This window comes from Octopus bimaculoides, chromosome 12, assembly GCF_001194135.2.
Source record: "Octopus bimaculoides isolate UCB-OBI-ISO-001 chromosome 12, ASM119413v2, whole genome shotgun sequence".
Taxonomy (NCBI): Eukaryota; Metazoa; Mollusca; class Cephalopoda; order Octopoda; family Octopodidae; genus Octopus; species Octopus bimaculoides.
The window spans coordinates 361,220-379,636 of NC_068992.1; the positions used below are offsets into that span (position 1 = coordinate 361,220).

Sequence of the window (18,417 nt, forward strand, 5' to 3'; positions counted from 1 at the left end):
CCATCCATTTTTTTTCCCCACCAAATATTCCTGGGGAGGGTTTTGCAGGGGTGGGAGTGAGTGGGTGAGGTGATTTAGAGCCCTCAGGCATCTCCTTTATTAGGTCTCCTTTCAGAAGCAGCTCATTACATTTTCCGGTTGGATTCATAAGCAGCTTTTACATTTGGTTAGTCTTCCAGTTTGAGAGGAACAAAAACCCGGAGGGTCGTGGGTGCTGCCCCTCCCTCCTTCACTAAATGATACTCTCTCCTACCACCTCCAGAGTATATATGCATATAAATATATACAGTATGTGCATGCTTGTGTGTGTGTTTGTGTACACACATACATGCACACACACACACACACTATGTATAAATGTATACATAGCTTATATATAACTTCAGTTATAGATCCTATTTTTTGTTTCCTATTTTTGTTTCCTATTTTTTGTTTCCAGTTTGTTCGATCAATGCCATGGGCTTTCAAAAGAGTCGTCCTTCTTCGATGGTGCATATGGAAACCATTTGACTCCTCAGCACCTGGTCAAGAAATGGTTGGGGATGTCCACGTGATCCCGTTTATTGCTGGACCCAGTCGAAATCCCGATGAAGTGTTTGTGTACAGGGGACCACTAACTGATATGTATGATAAGCACCTAGCTCGAATGGCCCCAGGAAATATCCAATTCTATGCTATGTTGCACACACAGGTATGTATTACCTAACAGGTATGTATTACCTAACAGGTATGTATTACCTAACAGGTATGCATTACCTAACAGGTATGTATTACCTAACTACCGTATAATTTATTACAGGGGCTCCGTTTGGAAATGGATATCAATTTAAAAGTTGAACTGTTTTTGTATGTAGTTTGCCAAGAAACTGTCACAGTTTAGTGGCTGTGTGGTAAGTAGCTTGCTTATGAACCACATGGTTCCGGGTTCAGTCCCGCTGTGTGGCACCTTGGGCAATTATCTTCTACTATAGCCTCGGGCCGACCAAAGCCTTGTGAGTGGATTTGGTCGATGGAAACTGAAAGAAGCCTGTCGTATATATGTATATATATATGTGTGTGTGTGTGTATGTTTGTGTGCCTGTGTAATTGGTATTACTTTGTGGGTGGTGATATTTTTGAGCTGTCAGTTGATGGAGTTGGTGCAGGTAAGGCATGAGGTGTCTTGGTTGCTTGTGAATAATGTTTGAGTGTTGAAGGTTAGGGAATTATGAAGGGTGGCACTATCTGTATAGGAGTGAGTATTGCTGGGATGTGTAGCATGTTGTTGATGGACAGTGTGAGAGGTAACGTTTTGGGGGAGTGGAATCTGCTTAACTGCAGGTACTTGGTGACCTTACTTGTGCCTTAATCTTTGTTGAAATAATGATTGTATCCATAATTTATGCATAAATAATGTATGTATCTCTAATATATGTTGATAATATGTATGGCTTTTCTGCACTGGGGTACAGACAGAGCTAACCGTTGAAGCTAATATGGTGAATCTTTACTTTTTATGGTTCCAGGTTGGTAGTTGGTGAGAGAAGTTGGGCAAGTAATGTGGTTGTTTGAGAGGAACATCTTACCAATTCAATCATCTACATTCTCTGTGAGGAAGTTGGAGAACTATGTTTAGTAAATAGATAATATATGTTAATGATGGTTCTAATGAGGAAGACACTGGTGTAATAAGAAATGTAGGATGTTAGCTGGGTTTGGATGCGGAGCTGTGCAGTTGTGTGGTATTATGTTACTAGGAAAGGAGGTGAGCTGGCAGAAACGTTAGTACGCCGGGTGAAATGCTTAGCGGTATTTCGTCTTGTCTTTACATTCTGAGTTCAAATTCCACTGAGGTCGACTTTGCCTTTCATCCTTTTGGGGTCGATAAATTAAGTACCAGATGCATACTGGGGTGAATCTAATCGACTGGCTCCCTCCCACAAAATTTCGGGTCTTATGCCTAGAGTAGAAGAGACTATGTTACTAGGAAAGGACTAAGATAGTGTTGCAGTGTTTTTTGTTGTTGTTTTTATTTTCTTTGTTTTTGTTTGAATTCTTTCTTTTCATATTTCTTTTTCTTTTTTTCTTTCTCCTTCAATAAGAACCAAAGTGAAGGGTCTGGTTCTGTTGGAGAACTTCAAGCCAAGATAAAGAATGCAGCCATTCCACCTTTACCTGTAAAGTCTTCCAGGTATATTATTGAACATTATATATTCTTTTATTCTTTTACTTGTTTCAGTCATTTAACTGTGGCCATGCTGGAGCACTGCCTTTAGTCAAGCAAATCAACCCCTGAACTTATTCTTTGTAAACCTAGTAGGAAGTTCCACCTTTTCACACACCCCACTTTGGACTTTTCCAGGAAGTTCTTCCTCCCCTTCCTCCTCTGGAACCCCTCGTCTTTGGAGTTTTCCAGGAAGTTCCACCTTTTCACCCCCTCCTTGGCCTTTTCCTGGAAGTCATTCCTTTCCTTCCTCCCCTTCTCCCTCTCAACTCCCTCTCCTTGGAATTTTCCAGGAAGTTCTCCCTTTTTACCCCTTCCTCGGACTTTTACTTCATCCCCTCCTCTCCGTCTCCCTCTCAATTCACCCTACTTGGAATTTTCCAGGAAGTTCCCCTTTTTCACCCCTGCATTCTATGTTAATGGTTTTTACTGGGCAAAAAGGGGGTGAATCTTAGATCATCTGAGGAGCCATAACCCACCCCAGTTTCATCCTGGTTGGTCAATTTATTGACCAATCATGTGAAGCTGTGGTGGCTCACTCATGATCCTGAAATGAATATCTTGTGGTTGGGCTTCAAATGACAAAAGATGGATTGAATAAGGAAGGAATTGTAAGTCTTTATTATTGTGCTCCATATCATTGATTTTGTTTTTTTTCCATGTAAAAGCTAAACCATGCAAACTTTTTCTTCCAGTAGACAAGTGCCTTCAAACAAAGCTGTGGATGTTTCTGCTGTCAACCAGACTGTAAAAAGCCATCAACCTGTAGCCCGTCCAAGCTACCAGACCAACACTGCCATTTCACAGATGTCAGCAGTTCCTTATGGAATGGTGCCTGTTGCACCGGTATCAGTTTATCAGCACCAACCCCAGTTGGTTCCAGCACCTGTCACACCAGTGACCCTTTATCAGCAGCAGTTGGCACCATCGCCTGCGTTTCATTACAGTCATCCTGTCAAGCAAAACATGGTGTCTGTGGCTGGTGGCCAAGTATCAGAAGTAACTCAGGTTAGTCAACAGAACTCACGTACATTTGAACACACGCACACACACATACTTGAACACACACACACTTGAACATGCACATACTCAACTCACACATGCACACACTCTTGCATACACACAAGCTCACACACACACACACACACACCCACATACTCGAACATCCACCCACACACACACTTGAACATGCACATATGCACACATGCTGTCTTCTATATGCATTTGCCTGTCTGTGTCATTCATCTTAGGTCTTCTCTATATCAGTCTTGTATTTTCTTGTTAACAGCAATTTGCGTCCTTGACAGCTGCTACTGTCCCTGACCCAGTAGAATTTTTACATCAGACACCAACTTCTAGACACAATCCTGTCCTAGCACAGGCACCACACACGACAAGGTGAGTGAAAGGGAAGAGGTAGTGTTCAAGATGGAATGAGAAAGAAAAGCAAGCAGAAGAGTAGGATGTATAATATCATTAGACTGATTTTTGGGGGGGCAACTGTTGTTTCTTGCTTACCCCTAGAAAGTATGAAAAATGGCTAATATTTCCTTCAAACTTTGCTTTTCTTACATTTATTCAACCCCCAAAGAATCCCTCTCAACACATGGCTCTGAAGCTTACCCAACTACTCCTGCTCTTGATAAGAGATGCATATATTGTCAGCCACTAAGGGACATGCTCAAGTGGTTATGGTCAAGCAACTGACAAGCAAATCTGTGGTATTGAGCAGAATATTTGCTATAAAGATATTTCTGCTTCAGTGACTCAGCACTGAATCTGTCTGAAATGGAATGGAAAATAGGTCAGTTTGCAAACATTGATGTTCAGGTCAGAAAAGCAAAGCTTGGAAGGAATAGTGGTCATTTCCTTTGATTTTTAGACAGAAGCAACTAGGAAATAACATTTACTGACCGAAAACAAAAGAAAAAAAAATTTAATTTTGTTTCACAGTGTTATTTTAAGAACATTATTTTAATGTAGGTTGGTATGGGTAGATTAATCTGCACTGCAATGCGTATTCTTTGAGACTGATGATATTATCAGGTCTGTGTTTGTCTTCTACTATTAGCTTATAGTAAAACATTTTCAACACTGTATTATTTTTTAGTTACATTATATATCTGTTAAAGAATCTCTGTCTTTTTAACATAGACTAGTTTATATCTTTGGTGTTCATCTTAACTTATTTATGGATAGCTTTTCTTGCAAAGCCAGCAGACAACACTCATCTCAATTTTCTCCTTCTGTCATTTAGAGCTAGTATTCCAATTTTGTTGATTTTCCATCCTAAATTATTTAACATTTACGGTATGGAAAAGTTATAACTATCTAAAAAATGTGTGTGTGTGTGTGTGTGTGTATGTATAATTTATATATACACACACATATGTATATCTATTAGGTTGTTTCACATGAAATGTCACATTTTTAATTACTTGTTATTTCAGTAATTTAAAACTCACTTATGTATAACTTGCATTTAATCTTGACTCTTTTTCTTTCCCAACAGTAATTTATGTAAATTTATGTAATTTATGTAAATCCTCCTTATCAGAGAGAGAGTGAGAGAGGGAGAGGGAGAGAGAGAGAGAGAGAGAGAGAGAGAGATTTAATGTTGTAGTGTTTATAACTATTTCTCTTCTAATCAAAATAATTTAGTTTTGATGTGTACCTGATTGACAACTCACCAATGAGTTGGTTGGATGGTTTTCTAAAGTTTGCATTGTTAAAATTTCTACAGTAAAAGGAATCAGGTTAATTTTAAATGGGAAAAAAAAAAAATGAAAACAAAAGCATGACACCAAAGCAACAAAGTATGGCCTCATGGAGTGAACTTATGATCAAAAGCTTTTTTTTCAGGTGAGTATTGTATCCAGAACTACATTTGATTGCTATTTACAGCAAATCAATTGACCACATGGAGGGTTTCTTGCTTCAAAGCTGGACAGGATGAGGGAGGGTGGTGCCGTCTGGTTGCAAGGATTTACTGAACTGATAATATTTTAACTTTCCCTTGGTGTTATTCAAAGGCTTAATAAATTTAAAAAAAATTTAACTGATATATTAGAAAAAGAAATACCAAAATGTTATTAGGTTATTATTTTCAGAATTATAAAATTAATATTTTAATTGCAATATCATCCTTTACATCAAATTTTCACAGCTTCCAATGATATTTATTAGTGACAGAAGCTGTGTTAATACTGAGAGGTAATATTTATTCCCACTTAAATGCAGATGTTCTTTGAGAACAAACTATGCTGTGGTAGTTACCATGAGAATATCTCCCATATTGGCTTTTGATGGAAAATGTCTCTAATTTATATCACTAACGGGGAGACAAATCTTTACCATCTCCAGTGCAGAGGCCATGTGATTTTGACTTTCCTATGGCCTTGTTAAGCTATCTCTAGTGGTTGAGTGTCTATCGCTTATGAGACTAAGAAAGGTCAAAATCATGTGATCTGGTGGTCTTGGTGTTGCAGTTGGTGGGGAGTTATCTCTCTGTTAGTGATATAAATAAGTTTGCATGTTGCACCAAAATCTAATGTGGGAGAGTTTCTCATGGTAACCGCTGCAGCAGAGTTTGTTCTAAACGAACATCCACATTTAAGCAGGCATAAATAGCTTCCAATGAATTTCTGGCAAAAAGTTTTGGCCATAAGTTGAAAAATCTTAACTTTTTGCATTGTTGAAATCCGTCACAAAAATGTCAGAAAATAAAAATGAATATAAAAAACAAAATAGTTAAAAGCTATTTCTTTTTCTCTCTTTTACTGATATTTTAGTTGCAAGAGTTTGTCGCGGAGTACCTACAATCTCCTGTTCAATTCTGGTTTCCCACCAATCTTAGATCGAAATGGTGACCCTGCAGAAGTTGTCAACCCAGAGAGAGCTGATTTAGGTACTGATATGAGTTCCAGTCATCGAGATCCACTTTCTTGTAATGAAATCATTTTCCAGTTTTTGGCTATCAACAGGTAAATCTCAAATTGGTGTTGTTCTCTAGCTTCAGATTATACTTGACTGAGCAGGTTTCAATGACTGAGTGTGTTTCAAATATTATTCCATATATCCCATGCTTTTGTCTCACTGAGGTCCAGTACAACACACTTTGATATGCAGAGAGGAATCATATGGGTTCCAGTCTGACAGTTTGGACTTTGTATTCTCTCCACTGTCCAGTCTCTTATGGTTATGGTGGACCACCAGAACAAGAACAAGAATAATCAAAAGGGTTCATAGATAAAAAATGGTTGACAGCCGCTGGTCTACAGTGAGAAATTTTCTCTGTGACAAAATGCAGTCAATGTCTTTCTTACAAGTTCAAATCTGTCTCAAGCATATTTGAACTCGTAACATATCACTACTTAGCACCTCTAATACATATTTTAATCAGTTAAGAGCTGAATCTTCTGGACTAAATGTTTGGTGATACTCTCTGATGATTGTCCGTCTATTCCTGATTAACAGGTCTTGTGTTCTAACACTGTAATTCCATCAAATTTGGCTTTCATCCCTTCAGGGTTGATAAAATAGATACCACTCAAGTCGTCAGGTTGATGATATCGACTAACTCACTCCCATCAAAATTTGTTGGCCTTAAAACCTAAATCAGAAGCCATTATTATGATTTCATTCACACCTGAATAATTTGGTAGAATATAAATTTATCTCAATACTTGATTGATACTTTATTTTAATTGACCTAAATAAAATGAGCCGAAGCAAATATTTTGGCTAATAGCATCATAAAACACCTGGATTTGAATTCAAAACACATCCCTTGGCAGTGAATGCTATCTTTATAAGGATTTTAGACCCCAAATTGGTTTTTGTCTGAATGTATTATCTTTTTTTTTTTTAGTTCTTTAATCATATTTTATGCCTCAGTTAAATAGAATTAACCCAGAAAAAAAAAAAATCAAATCACCTTTTTAGAAGTTTTAATTTATATTTTGCTTTTTCTTATTTTTTACCCAGAATATTTGACTCACAACAAATTGAAACTGAGCAAGAGAGTCAATCAGTATTTTTCACTTTCCAGTTCTACAAATATCCACCGGTAACCACAGAACGGTAAGTTCTCTCACCATATTTTCTCTTATCCTTTTTATGTTCATCAGATATCAAAGAGTTTATTAAATTCTGTTTTAACAAAGTTTTGAGTCATTTACTTTTTTTAAACCATTCTGAACGAGTGACATAGAAATCAAAATTCTACTTTTTCTTATAACTCAAGCTTACAAATCCACATCCACTTGGCACTGCATCTACCAAAACATTTTTTTCTTTTACAATGATCATACTGTTTACAGTGGTGAGCTATTCTACTATTTTATCATATTTGTTACTCCTAAATGGATTAAATGATTGAGAATGGTGTGTCTTAGCCATGGACAAAGCAAAATGAAGCTGACAATATAAAACAGTAATTTTTCTGCTAGTTGTCTACTGCCTTGTAGATGTGAATGTCTCTCTCCCTTTTAGTTGAGGCCAGCATTCTCAGGGGAGGGCAAAGGGTAAGTCAGTTACATTTTCCCAGGTCTTCAGCTGGTTCTTATTTTATTGATCTCAAAAGGATGAAAAGTAAAGTCAACCTTTGCAGAATTTGAACTCAGAATGTAAAGATGGGTGAAATGCCACCAGGCATTTTCGCCTGCTGTGCTAATGATTCTGCCAGCTTGACACCTTATGAACTTACTTAATTTTGGGAACTACTTCTGTGTGGTGGTGTTCATTAAGATTTAGTTGTGGGGAGAGGGCCCCATTTTACCTGAACTATATCGAAGTGTTTACACTCAACACTATACTCTTATGAGGCACCAGTTATATTTATTTCTTTATTGCCCACAGGGGGCTAAACATAGAGGGGACAAACAAGGACAGGCAAAGGGATTAAGTCGATTACATCAACCCCAGTGCGTAACTGGTACTTATTTAATCGACCCCGAAAGAATGAAAGGCAAAGTTGACCTCGGCAGAATTTGAACTCAGAACATAAAGACAGGCAAAATGCTGCTAAGTATTTTGCCCGGCGTGCTACCGATTCTGGCAGCTTGCTGCCCTAGCACTGGTTATATTATTCTCAGTGGAAAGGAATAAATTATATAGTACACCAAGTGCTTTTAGAGTGAGCTGCATCTATTCGTAGTGGCTATTTGAAGATGTATGGATTGAACAGGGAGTTAAAAGTGTTATAGGCTTAGACACGGTGCAGTACAGATGATGGCGATATGAACCATTGATCTGGTTTTCTGATTCTTTATCTTCTTGGTTTTAATTCCGTTTTGAGTCAGTTGGACAGTTTGGGAATTTTGAAAACAGAAATAAATAAGCATCTATCTCGCATTGTCGTTGGAAATATTTGAGAGAATGTTGGGTGTAATAGAGAGATATGATACTTAGTTTTTGATAACACAACAAACAAAGTGGTTTCTATTCACAATGGAAACCAAAATTTTGACTGAATCTGTTGAGATCTTAATTACTTCATCATAGATTTCTGCCATACACATTTAGATGAAAACAATTTTCCTTTTTCAATTATCATGCTGTATTATTTTTGGTTGTTGGTATTGTAAAAATATGTCGAATGTAGAAAACAAAAATACATACTTGTTGGCTTCACTGCTGCCGGTGTCAAAGAAAGTGCACTTGGTACACATTCTTAAGTGATTGATGTTAGGAAGAGCATCCAACCATTGAAACCATGCCAATGCTGACAATGGGGGTCCGATACAGCTCTTGTTAAACCATCCAAGCCACACCACCATTGAAAACATGATGGTGATGGTGATGAGGATATTTCAATGATCAGAGGAATCCATTTTCAGGATTGCAGGGTTGAATGAGAAATAAGTATTTTGACCTTGAGTTCTGCCTCCCCAAAGTGTGTTAGCAACACAAACCAAGTATTATAACTCCATCCAGGAATTAGGATTAGGTTTTAGAATTAAACTGAAACCTCATCTATTTTTATGTTTATGAATTTGTTTTGCAAGATTCCTGATGTGAAATTGTGTGTTGCAACAGATTTTGTTATATTTGGGGAGGGTCATTTTTTTTTCTTGCCAAATAAACACATCATCATCATCATCATCATCATCATTTAACATCCGTTTTCCATGCTGCCTGGGTTGGACGATTTGACTTGGGGACTGGCAAACCAGATGGCTACACCAGACTCCAATCTGATCTGGCAGAGTTTCTACAGCTGGATGCCCTTCCTAATGCCAACAACTGCGAGAGTGTAGTGGGTGCTTTTTACGTGCTACCAGCACGAGGGCCAGTCCAGCGGTACTGGCAACGGCCACGCTCAAATGGTGTTTTTTACGTGCTACCTGCACAGGAGTCAGTCCAATGTTTTGTTTACATGCTACCAGCACGAGTGCCAGTAAGGCGAAGCTGATGCATTATATATTCATTCTTCACCCATTTATTATTATTCTTATTTTATCTTATGTCTATTGTCTGGAAATATTTTGTCATACATCTGTGACCTATTCAGTGTCTCTTCCATCCATGTGTATCCTCCTGTTCTGTTTAGAAAGATAGAATGGACTAAATAGAACACTAGAATACACATGGATTGAAGAGTCGCTGAAGAGGTCACAGAAGTGTAACAAAAGATTTCCGGACAATGCACATAAGATAAAATAAGAACAATAAATGAGTGGTGAACAAATATATAGTGTGTCAGTTTATTTGGCAAGAAAAAATAGACGACCATCTTTAAATATAACATCATCTATTTTTATTATTTCTCTTCTGCAGATTATTGTTGTGGAGAGTCAAAGACAAGAAAGGAAAAGGAGAGAATTACCAAACCAATTTTAGTATTTTACACAAAATAAATAAAGGGGATCTCAAGTCGAAAGGCTCAGCTGGTTTCGAAGTTAGTCATTGTTGTTTTGTGTTTTGTGGTTCTTTTTAAGTTGTTATTTTTTTTGTTAGTTTGAGTCATGGCTGTGTGGTTAAGAGGTTTGCTTCACAGCCGTAGAGTTCTGGGTTTGATCCCAGTGTGTTGTGCCTTAGGCAAATGTCTTCTTTTATAGGCTTGTGAATGAGATTTGTTAACAGAAACTATATAGAAGCCCATAGTGTGTGTGTGTGTGTGTGTGTGTGTGTGTGTGTGTGTGTGAATGTATGTATGTATGTATGTCATACATGTGTATGTATGTCATTATTCAGTTTATTTCAAGATTTCTTGCCAATAGAGAAAGAACCGGTTTCTAACCTAGATCCAAGGCTCCTTCATTGGAATTTCAACAGGGTATTTTTGTTTGTTTGTATGTATGTATGTTTATATGTATGTATGTATGTATGTATGTATGTAGTTTTAACACAGACAAATTCACATTTGGAACTTGAGAAAAGTCTTGCACATTTTTACTGTTTTTTCTTCTTATTTTTTTTTCAGATTCGTTATTTCGTTGACCCTTGTTTCTTAAAACTCGGTGAATTCCCACTGTTCTTGCAATACTTAGAACACCACATTCTTCACATTGATGTTTGGAATGGTGATTCTTTGCTCCTGCTTGGTTCTTCTTCTGTCCCTTTAAAGGTATTTATAGCTATTCTCTTATTTGTTTCAGTCATTTGAAAAAAAAAAAAAAAATTGTACTGACCCCTGAATGGGAAGACGTGAAATGCTGTTTATCATGCAGCTTTGCAATAAGTTCCAAGTCGATAAATTATTGTTTTGATGAAAACTGTTCATTATTTGAAAAATATTGGTGAAGTTTAATAAAATTTAATATGTACTCAATGCATGAAGTGTTGTTGTTGGGGCCAAGACCTAGTGAAGAGCCTTCCACAGGAGCTAGTTTAAAAGTCACCCAATAAGCTGTTCATATATATTTGTATGTATATATATCTGTGTGTATGTGTGTTTGTTCCCCCATCATTGCTTGACAATCAGTTGGTTTGTTTGCATCCCCATAACTTAGTCATTAGGCAAAAGCAGACTGATCGAGTAAGTAACAAGCTTAAATAAGTACAGGGTTCAATTTGTTTGGCTAAAACCCTTCAACATTATATCTTAGCATGGCTGCAGTCCAATGACTGAAACAAGTAGACGATATATTAATACACGCGCACACGCACATACAGATGTAATTACACATATAGGCCTCTCTCTCTCTCTCTCTCTCTCTCTCTCTCTCTCTCTCTCTCTCTTTCTATATATGTGTATATCTTTTGCTCATGTATGTTAATAAAAAATGTAAACATTATTGAAAATCCAGTGTTGTTTGAAGTAAATCCCAGGTTTTGATGGTGAGAGTGACTAAGTGATTGGTCAGTTGGAAATTTGCAACCAATGAAGATACTGGACACTAGTTTTAATATAAAATAAATATCTAATTCACATTTCAAGACTTCTTCATTAAAATAATATTGAATCAAGGGTATAGTTGAAATACATATGAAGATATGCATGATTAGAACTTGAGATATCCCAGTTGGTATCCCAATATCCTAACCACTTCCCTATTAGTCTATCTTTTAGTCTATATTTCAATCAATTTATTCTCTAATTATCAAAAAATTCCTGAATTCTATGTATTTCTTTGCATACTTTTGACTGAGTTTGAACTTAGAATCTTTATTTCCAATTCCAGATTTCAGCCTTCTTCACCAATACACCTTTGTTTCACACCCTAATTGGCATTTATCATTGATGATCCATTCTTTTCATACACATGAAGAATTGCTTCTTAATATGTTTCTTTTTTCCTTTTAATTTTGGACTAGTACCTGTGTCGAAGAGGAAATGAAGCAGTGCAGTGTTCTGTGGAATTGGATATTTTGGTTACAGAATCATCCGGAGAGCTTCAAGAAATGGGCGAAGATATTGGGAAACTGCGGGATATTCAGCCATATAACTCAACTGCAGTTTCTAAAGGACAACTACACTTGAGAATGGCTAATATTGGATATCCACCCAAGAATGTTCAAGAATCTAAAAAAGGTCAGTGACATCTATTTAACCAAAATCACCAACATTGAAAGGATGAATGGTAAACTCGACCTCGGCAGAACTTGAACTCAGAACGTAAAGGAGGACGAAGTACCGCTAAGCATTTCGCCCGTCGTGCTAACGCTTCTGCCAGTTCGCTGCCTTAGAGAAATTGAATGTTAAATTAGTTTAGTCCATAAAACAGGCCAAGTTCATGGCCTTTGCAAGCTCTTGGAGGCCAGTGGGATCAATTCCTCACTGAACAGCAAGCTGGCATCTCAAGGTGAATCTGCTGTCTTCTCTAAGCCACAGTAACACTGCTATAAAATTGATGAGTGTTTCATTAGTTGACAGAACTAAACTTTGGTGATCATGTGGTATTTGGTTATGATGGATGCACGGATAATACTTTTAATCTTATTAACACTTCTCCAATTCAGATTGATTCAGAAATGAATAAATTTGTAAAAATAATAAAAATTTGTAAAAATAATAATAATAATGTTTGATATCATTTTTTTTTAAAAAAAGGGAGTTTGTAAAAAATTTCTATTTTTTTTCTGTTTTTCTATGAACCTGTTGTAGTGGTAAATGAAATTTCTGTGAAGAAACATGTGATAACGTCTCACTTGACAGGAGAATCTCAGTTCCATGGAGGAAGTCTAGTCCCTGGAAATAAACAAGGTAACTTACTAATATTATCATCATCATCATCATCATCATTATGTAATGTCTATTTTCCATGCTGGCATGAGTTGGACAGTTTTATATGGATTGGCAAGTTGGGGAGCTGCACCAGGCTCCTATTGTCTGTTTTGGCAAGGTTTCTATGGCTGGATGCCCTTTCCAATGCCAACAACTTTACAGAGTGTACTGGGTACTTTTTATGTGACACCAGCACAGATGTTTTTTATGTGGTACCATCATGGGTGCATTTTATGTGGCATCAGTATGGGCATATTTTATGCGGCACCAGTAAGGTCGCTTTTTATGTGGAACCAGCATGGGTGCTTTTTCTTTGGTACCAACACAGGTCGTTTTTATGTGACACCAACACAAGTGCTTTTTACCAGCACGCACACACACACACACACACACACACACACACACACATCTTAAACTTCTGTTATAATTCAAGCACACATATACACGCACTTACACTCACATACGCATGCACAAACGCACACACACACACATGCACACTCACACACATATTACACACGCATGCACACACACACACACACACACACACACACACACACACACACACACACACACACACACACACACACACACACATTCCTGTTAATGTTATATATAAATCTTTCCCAGCCATGTATGATGGGTGGGATTATCTTTATGTTGCAGCAATTATTTTTACGACTGAATGTTTTCCCTCCATCTAACCTTTCAACTGTGAAGTGATAATGAAGCGTATTTTTAATCAATCAGGCAATAAACGGAAGTCAGCAGTGTTATATGCTTGCTTAGCAGCATATTGCAATAACGATACTAAAACTTGAACTTATGACCATGTGATCCTTTGTCTAGCACCTTAACCTCCCGGTAATTTAAGCTGAAACATATTTCTACTTCTTCTTCACATTTGTCTGGTGTTTAAATGTAAAATCAATAATAGAGAAATGTTAAAATTTGTGAAATCTAAACTTACCGAACCATCTTGGCATGGAAAATAATGAGTAGCAAAAGAAGGTATCAGGATCGATCTCAAGAGAAATGGTTAGATTAATCTGTGGTTAGGGTAGCTGACTGGCAGTCATAGAATCGCAGTTTCGATTCTCAGACCAGACGTTGCGAGTGTTTATTGAGTGAAAATACCTGAAGCTCCATGAGGCTCTGGCACTTTCTTCCTGTTTCTGTTATGCCTGTATTTCAAAGGGCCGGCCTTGTCACACTCTGTGTCACGCTGAATCTCCCTGAGAACTACGTTAAGGGTACACGTGTTTGTGGAGTGCTTGGCCACTTGCACGTTAATTTTCCAAGCAGGCTGTTCCGTTGATCAGATCAACTGGAACCCTTGTCGTCATAAGCGACGGAGTGCCACAATGATTTAAAGAATGATTAAGATATACATGCATTATACTGGGTAAGGCTATTGCTCTGATTATAAGTTCTTATGAAGCATAAGACCACAAATATACAGGAACAATAAGATAAACAAGATTGCATAAGAACATATTTTGTGATTTTCTTAAAAAAATTATTGATATAAGATTCTTTTGAGGATTCCAAACTTGTTATTGAACTCAGATTCTTCATGGCAGATGTTTTGCTTTGTATAATTCAAGACTTCCTTTGTACGAATATCGTAAGTGGAATTCAAGTGATCAATGCAAACTTTGTTGCAGGAGTTGGTGTTAAAAAGATTTCGTTGGCCAATCATCTTCTACATACTCATCCTGAGCTTGGAACGGTTATAACATCGCAGAAAAGTCTTGCAATTCCTGGGACCCCTGCCAGCCTCAAGGGTGATAACTCTGTCGAACGTAAACGTAAACTGGCCAGAATGGAAATGGTCAAGAAACAGCTAACAAGTGATGTGAAACCAGCTTTAGTTCTGGTAGGTATTCTTTAACTTCACCCCTTTCATGCCATATTGGTTCATTGGTTGAGAAAGACAATATTTAGTGATTCATTATTGGTATTGAACTCATTCTCAGTGGTTTTGACTTTGGAAAATAGTGGGAGTACTACAAAAGTGGTGAATGCTCTTTTTCTGGAATCTCGCTCTAGGCCTTGTAATCCATTTAATTTTAAAAAGGGGACCAAAACTCCTTTTTCATGTCATGTTTCAGGGCAACTTAGCCGAGTGGAACCCAATTTTTCCTTCAGTAGAGTGTAGTACTTGAAGCTAATTGATTTTCTAAACCTGCTAATGAACCTCGATATATTCATAGATTCATAAATTCAGCAGGTATGAGGAAATCTATGCCATGCTGGGAGGGGACCTGATAAAATCAAACGAAACCTTATCTCCTGAACTTGCATAGAACCTCAAAATAATATCAGTCAATATCAGCATCATCATTGTCATCATCAACAACATCATCATCATCAACATCATCATCATTGTCGTCATCATCGTCGTCATCATCATCATCGTCATCATCAACATTTTATATTTGTTTTCCGTGATTAGACACACATGCATACAAGCACACACACACACACACACACACACACACACACACACAGCTATGCATACAATCCTTTTATACCTGTTTATTAAACACACGTATGCATAAGAAATTCTTTGTAGAAAGATTGATTATAGATACATAAATTATAAGCACATTTATTCTAAGCAACATAAATTATATGCTGCAGAGGCAAGACGTCCATCTCTGTTCTAGAGACATCCATTATTTACAAATGCGTAAGCAATGTGGTGCTGCATGGCTGTGAGACCTGAATACTAAATGGGAAAGGTTTGTGGAAGCTGGAGAGAAATGAGATGAATATGATGTATTGCTTGCCCAATAGATCATACTCAAGTATGAAAGGCAGAGCACTGGTGAGTTTGAAAGCAGCTGGATATGAAACGCTTGAGCCAATGAGTGGACAAGAGGTAGCTGTGTTGGTACAGATATATTATGCATTCGGAAAACAAGTACAGAATGATATAGTTTCATTTGCTAATAATAATAATGATAAATAATAATAATAATAATAATAATAATAATAATGGAAACTTACTGTATACTGTGCTCAGGTGCACCACAGCTTATGAGAAAAGGTAGTCAAAAGTGCATGTACAGTGCATAGAATAATGCACTGAAAGTGAACAGTGAACGAGTTAAAGTTTTTCTTTTTTTTTAAATAGGTGGAGGTGCATCAGGGGTCGGTATTGTTGGTGAATTTTGGAAAGCATGGAAATTTTGAAGGATGTAATGTCTTGACAGCTAACGACTGATTTGGGTAGTTTATTCCTCGCTTCAGCAATTCTGAGTGTGAAAGAATGTTTCTGAAAGTCATGGATGCTGTGTTGTTGTTTTTTAATAGGGGTGGGGTTAAAGTGACAGAAGCAGATTGAGGAAGATGCTGGAGAAAGTAATAGATACAGGTGCGAAAGTTGTGGATTTGACAGATGTGAGGAGAGTAACGAGATGTTATAGAGAAGGCTCAAAACTATAGACTACAGTTAAGTTAGCATTTTAATGTATTTAATTTTATGATCATGAAAAGATAATTCAAACTAATTATATGGTGAAGAAAAAAAAAATAACATTAATTACTCATTTGGTCAGTGGCTGTGTGGTAAGTAGCTTGCTTACCAACAACATGGTTCTGGGTTCAGTCTCACTGTGTGGCACCTTGAGCAAGTGTCTTCTACTATAGCCTCGGGCCGACCAAAACCTTGTGAGTGGATTTGGTAGACGGAAACTGAAAGAAGCCCGTCGTATATATTTGTATATGTATATATATGTGTGTCTGTGTTTGTCCTCCCAACATCGCTTGACAATCGATGCTGGTGTGTTTACATCCCCGTAACTTAGCGGTTCAGCAAAAGAGACTGATAGAATAAGTACTAGGCTTACAAAGAATAAGTCCTGGGGTCAATTTGCTCAATTAAAGGCAGTGCTCCAGCATGGCCGCAGTCAAATGACTGAAACAAGTGAAAGAGTAAGGGCAGTGAGCTGGCAGAATCGTTAGGGTGCCAGGCGGAATGGTCAGCAGCATTTGGCCCGTCTTTGTGTTCTGGGTTCAAGTTCTGCTGAGGCTGACTGTCTTCCATCCTTTCAGGGTTGTTAAGATAAGTACCAGTTGAATACTTGGGTTGATGGAATAGACTTAGCCCCCCTCCCTCAAACCTGCTGGCCTTTTGCCAATGCTTGAAACTAATATTCTTTTCTACTCTACGCACAAGGCCCGATATTTTGGGGGAGGGGCCAGTCGATTAGATGACTCCACGATGCAACTGGTACTTAATTTATCAACCCCAAAAGGATGAAAGGCAAAGTTGACCTCGGCGGAATTTGAACTCAGAGCGTAAAGACAGACGAAATACCGCTAAGCATTTCGCCTGGAGGTTTGAAACTAATATTAATTCAATTAAAAGAGGTGAGCTGGCAGAATCGTTAGTACCCTGGGTAAGATGCTTAGCGGCATTTCATCCATCTTCACATTCTGAGTTCAAATTCTGTTGGGATTGACTTTGCCTTACTAGGTACCAGTTGAATACTGGGGTTGAAGGAATCGACTTAACCCCCCTCTCCCAGTATTGCTGGCCTTGTGCCAAAATTTGAAACCAATATTATTTGAATTAATATGGTAAGTATAGAAGTTCTTCAACAAAGCATAAAACTCTATTGCACTTGGAAAAATGGTGATCATATGTTAACAGGAATATGATGGAGAGGTGAGCACATCACGAGACCTTTAGAGAGATTATCATGCAGTATACGTTGTCCTGGTTGTCTCCATTCTGGGTTCAAATGCCATTAAGATCGCCTCTACCTTTCATGAAGTACCAGTCCTGTACTCCTTTCTTTCTCTCTTATTTCCTTTTTCTTTTTTTCTTTCTCTCTCTTTGTCTCTCTCTCTCTCTCTGTCTCTCTTTCTCTCTGTCTGTCTGTCTCTCTCACTGTCTTTCTCTCTCTCTCTCTACCCCCTCCCTCTCTGTTTTTCTTTCTACAAGGAATTGGTTATTGTCAGATCTGCACATGGACGGAGCCTGCCATATCTAAAATGGTACCTAAGACGTCCTATATACCATGAAGGTATCTGATTGTTATGATGCTGCTGCTCTATGTCCTAAGGGTGTCTGTATGTAACGTCATCAGGAGTTGAAGCCCCATAGCAGCGCAAGACAAACCATTGCATTTATACTGATGGCACCTTCGAGTAAGTGCCCTCACTGATCTATTTCTTCTTAAGATACACAAACTTTTCTCTCCTACTCTTGAACCAGGACTCCTAAACCAGGACTACCATGTTATGTTGGCAAACAATGTTTACTCCGACGTACTGTTACTCTTTTACTCTTTTACTTGTTTCAGTCATTTGACTGCAGCCATGCTGGAGCACCACCTTTAGTCGAGCAAATCGCCCCCAGGACTTATTCTTTGTATGCCTAGTACTTATTCTATCAGTCTCTTTTGCTGAACTGCTAAGTTACGGGGGACGTAAACACACCAGCATCAGTTGTCAAGCGATGTTGTTGGTGGTGGTGGTGGTGGTGGGGACAAACACGAACACACACACACACACACACACACACACACACACA

General features: G+C 37.9%; 1 protein-coding gene across 2 annotated transcripts in view; it reads left to right on the plus strand.

Moving 5' to 3' along the window:
- The window catches only part of LOC106880142 (nephrocystin-4), a 116,078-nt gene that overhangs the window by 16,540 nt on the left and 81,121 nt on the right, over positions 1 to 18,417 (plus strand). Inside the window, exons 8-18 of one of the 2 annotated variants that reach the window (XM_014929973.2) lie at positions 440 to 691; positions 2,082 to 2,170; positions 2,899 to 3,211; positions 3,492 to 3,601; positions 5,995 to 6,186; positions 7,190 to 7,285; positions 9,983 to 10,103; positions 10,629 to 10,772; positions 11,963 to 12,179; positions 12,753 to 12,851; positions 14,537 to 14,748. In XM_014929973.2, coding sequence (XP_014785459.1) covers positions 440 to 691; positions 2,082 to 2,170; positions 2,899 to 3,211; positions 3,492 to 3,601; positions 5,995 to 6,186; positions 7,190 to 7,285; positions 9,983 to 10,103; positions 10,629 to 10,772; positions 11,963 to 12,179; positions 12,753 to 12,851; positions 14,537 to 14,748 — 1,845 coding nt within the window. The remainder of the gene's footprint in view (positions 1 to 439; positions 692 to 2,081; positions 2,171 to 2,898; positions 3,212 to 3,491; positions 3,602 to 5,994; positions 6,187 to 7,189; positions 7,286 to 9,982; positions 10,104 to 10,628; positions 10,773 to 11,962; positions 12,180 to 12,752; positions 12,852 to 14,536; positions 14,749 to 18,417) is intronic. The other variant, XM_014929974.2, reaches the window with a different exon arrangement.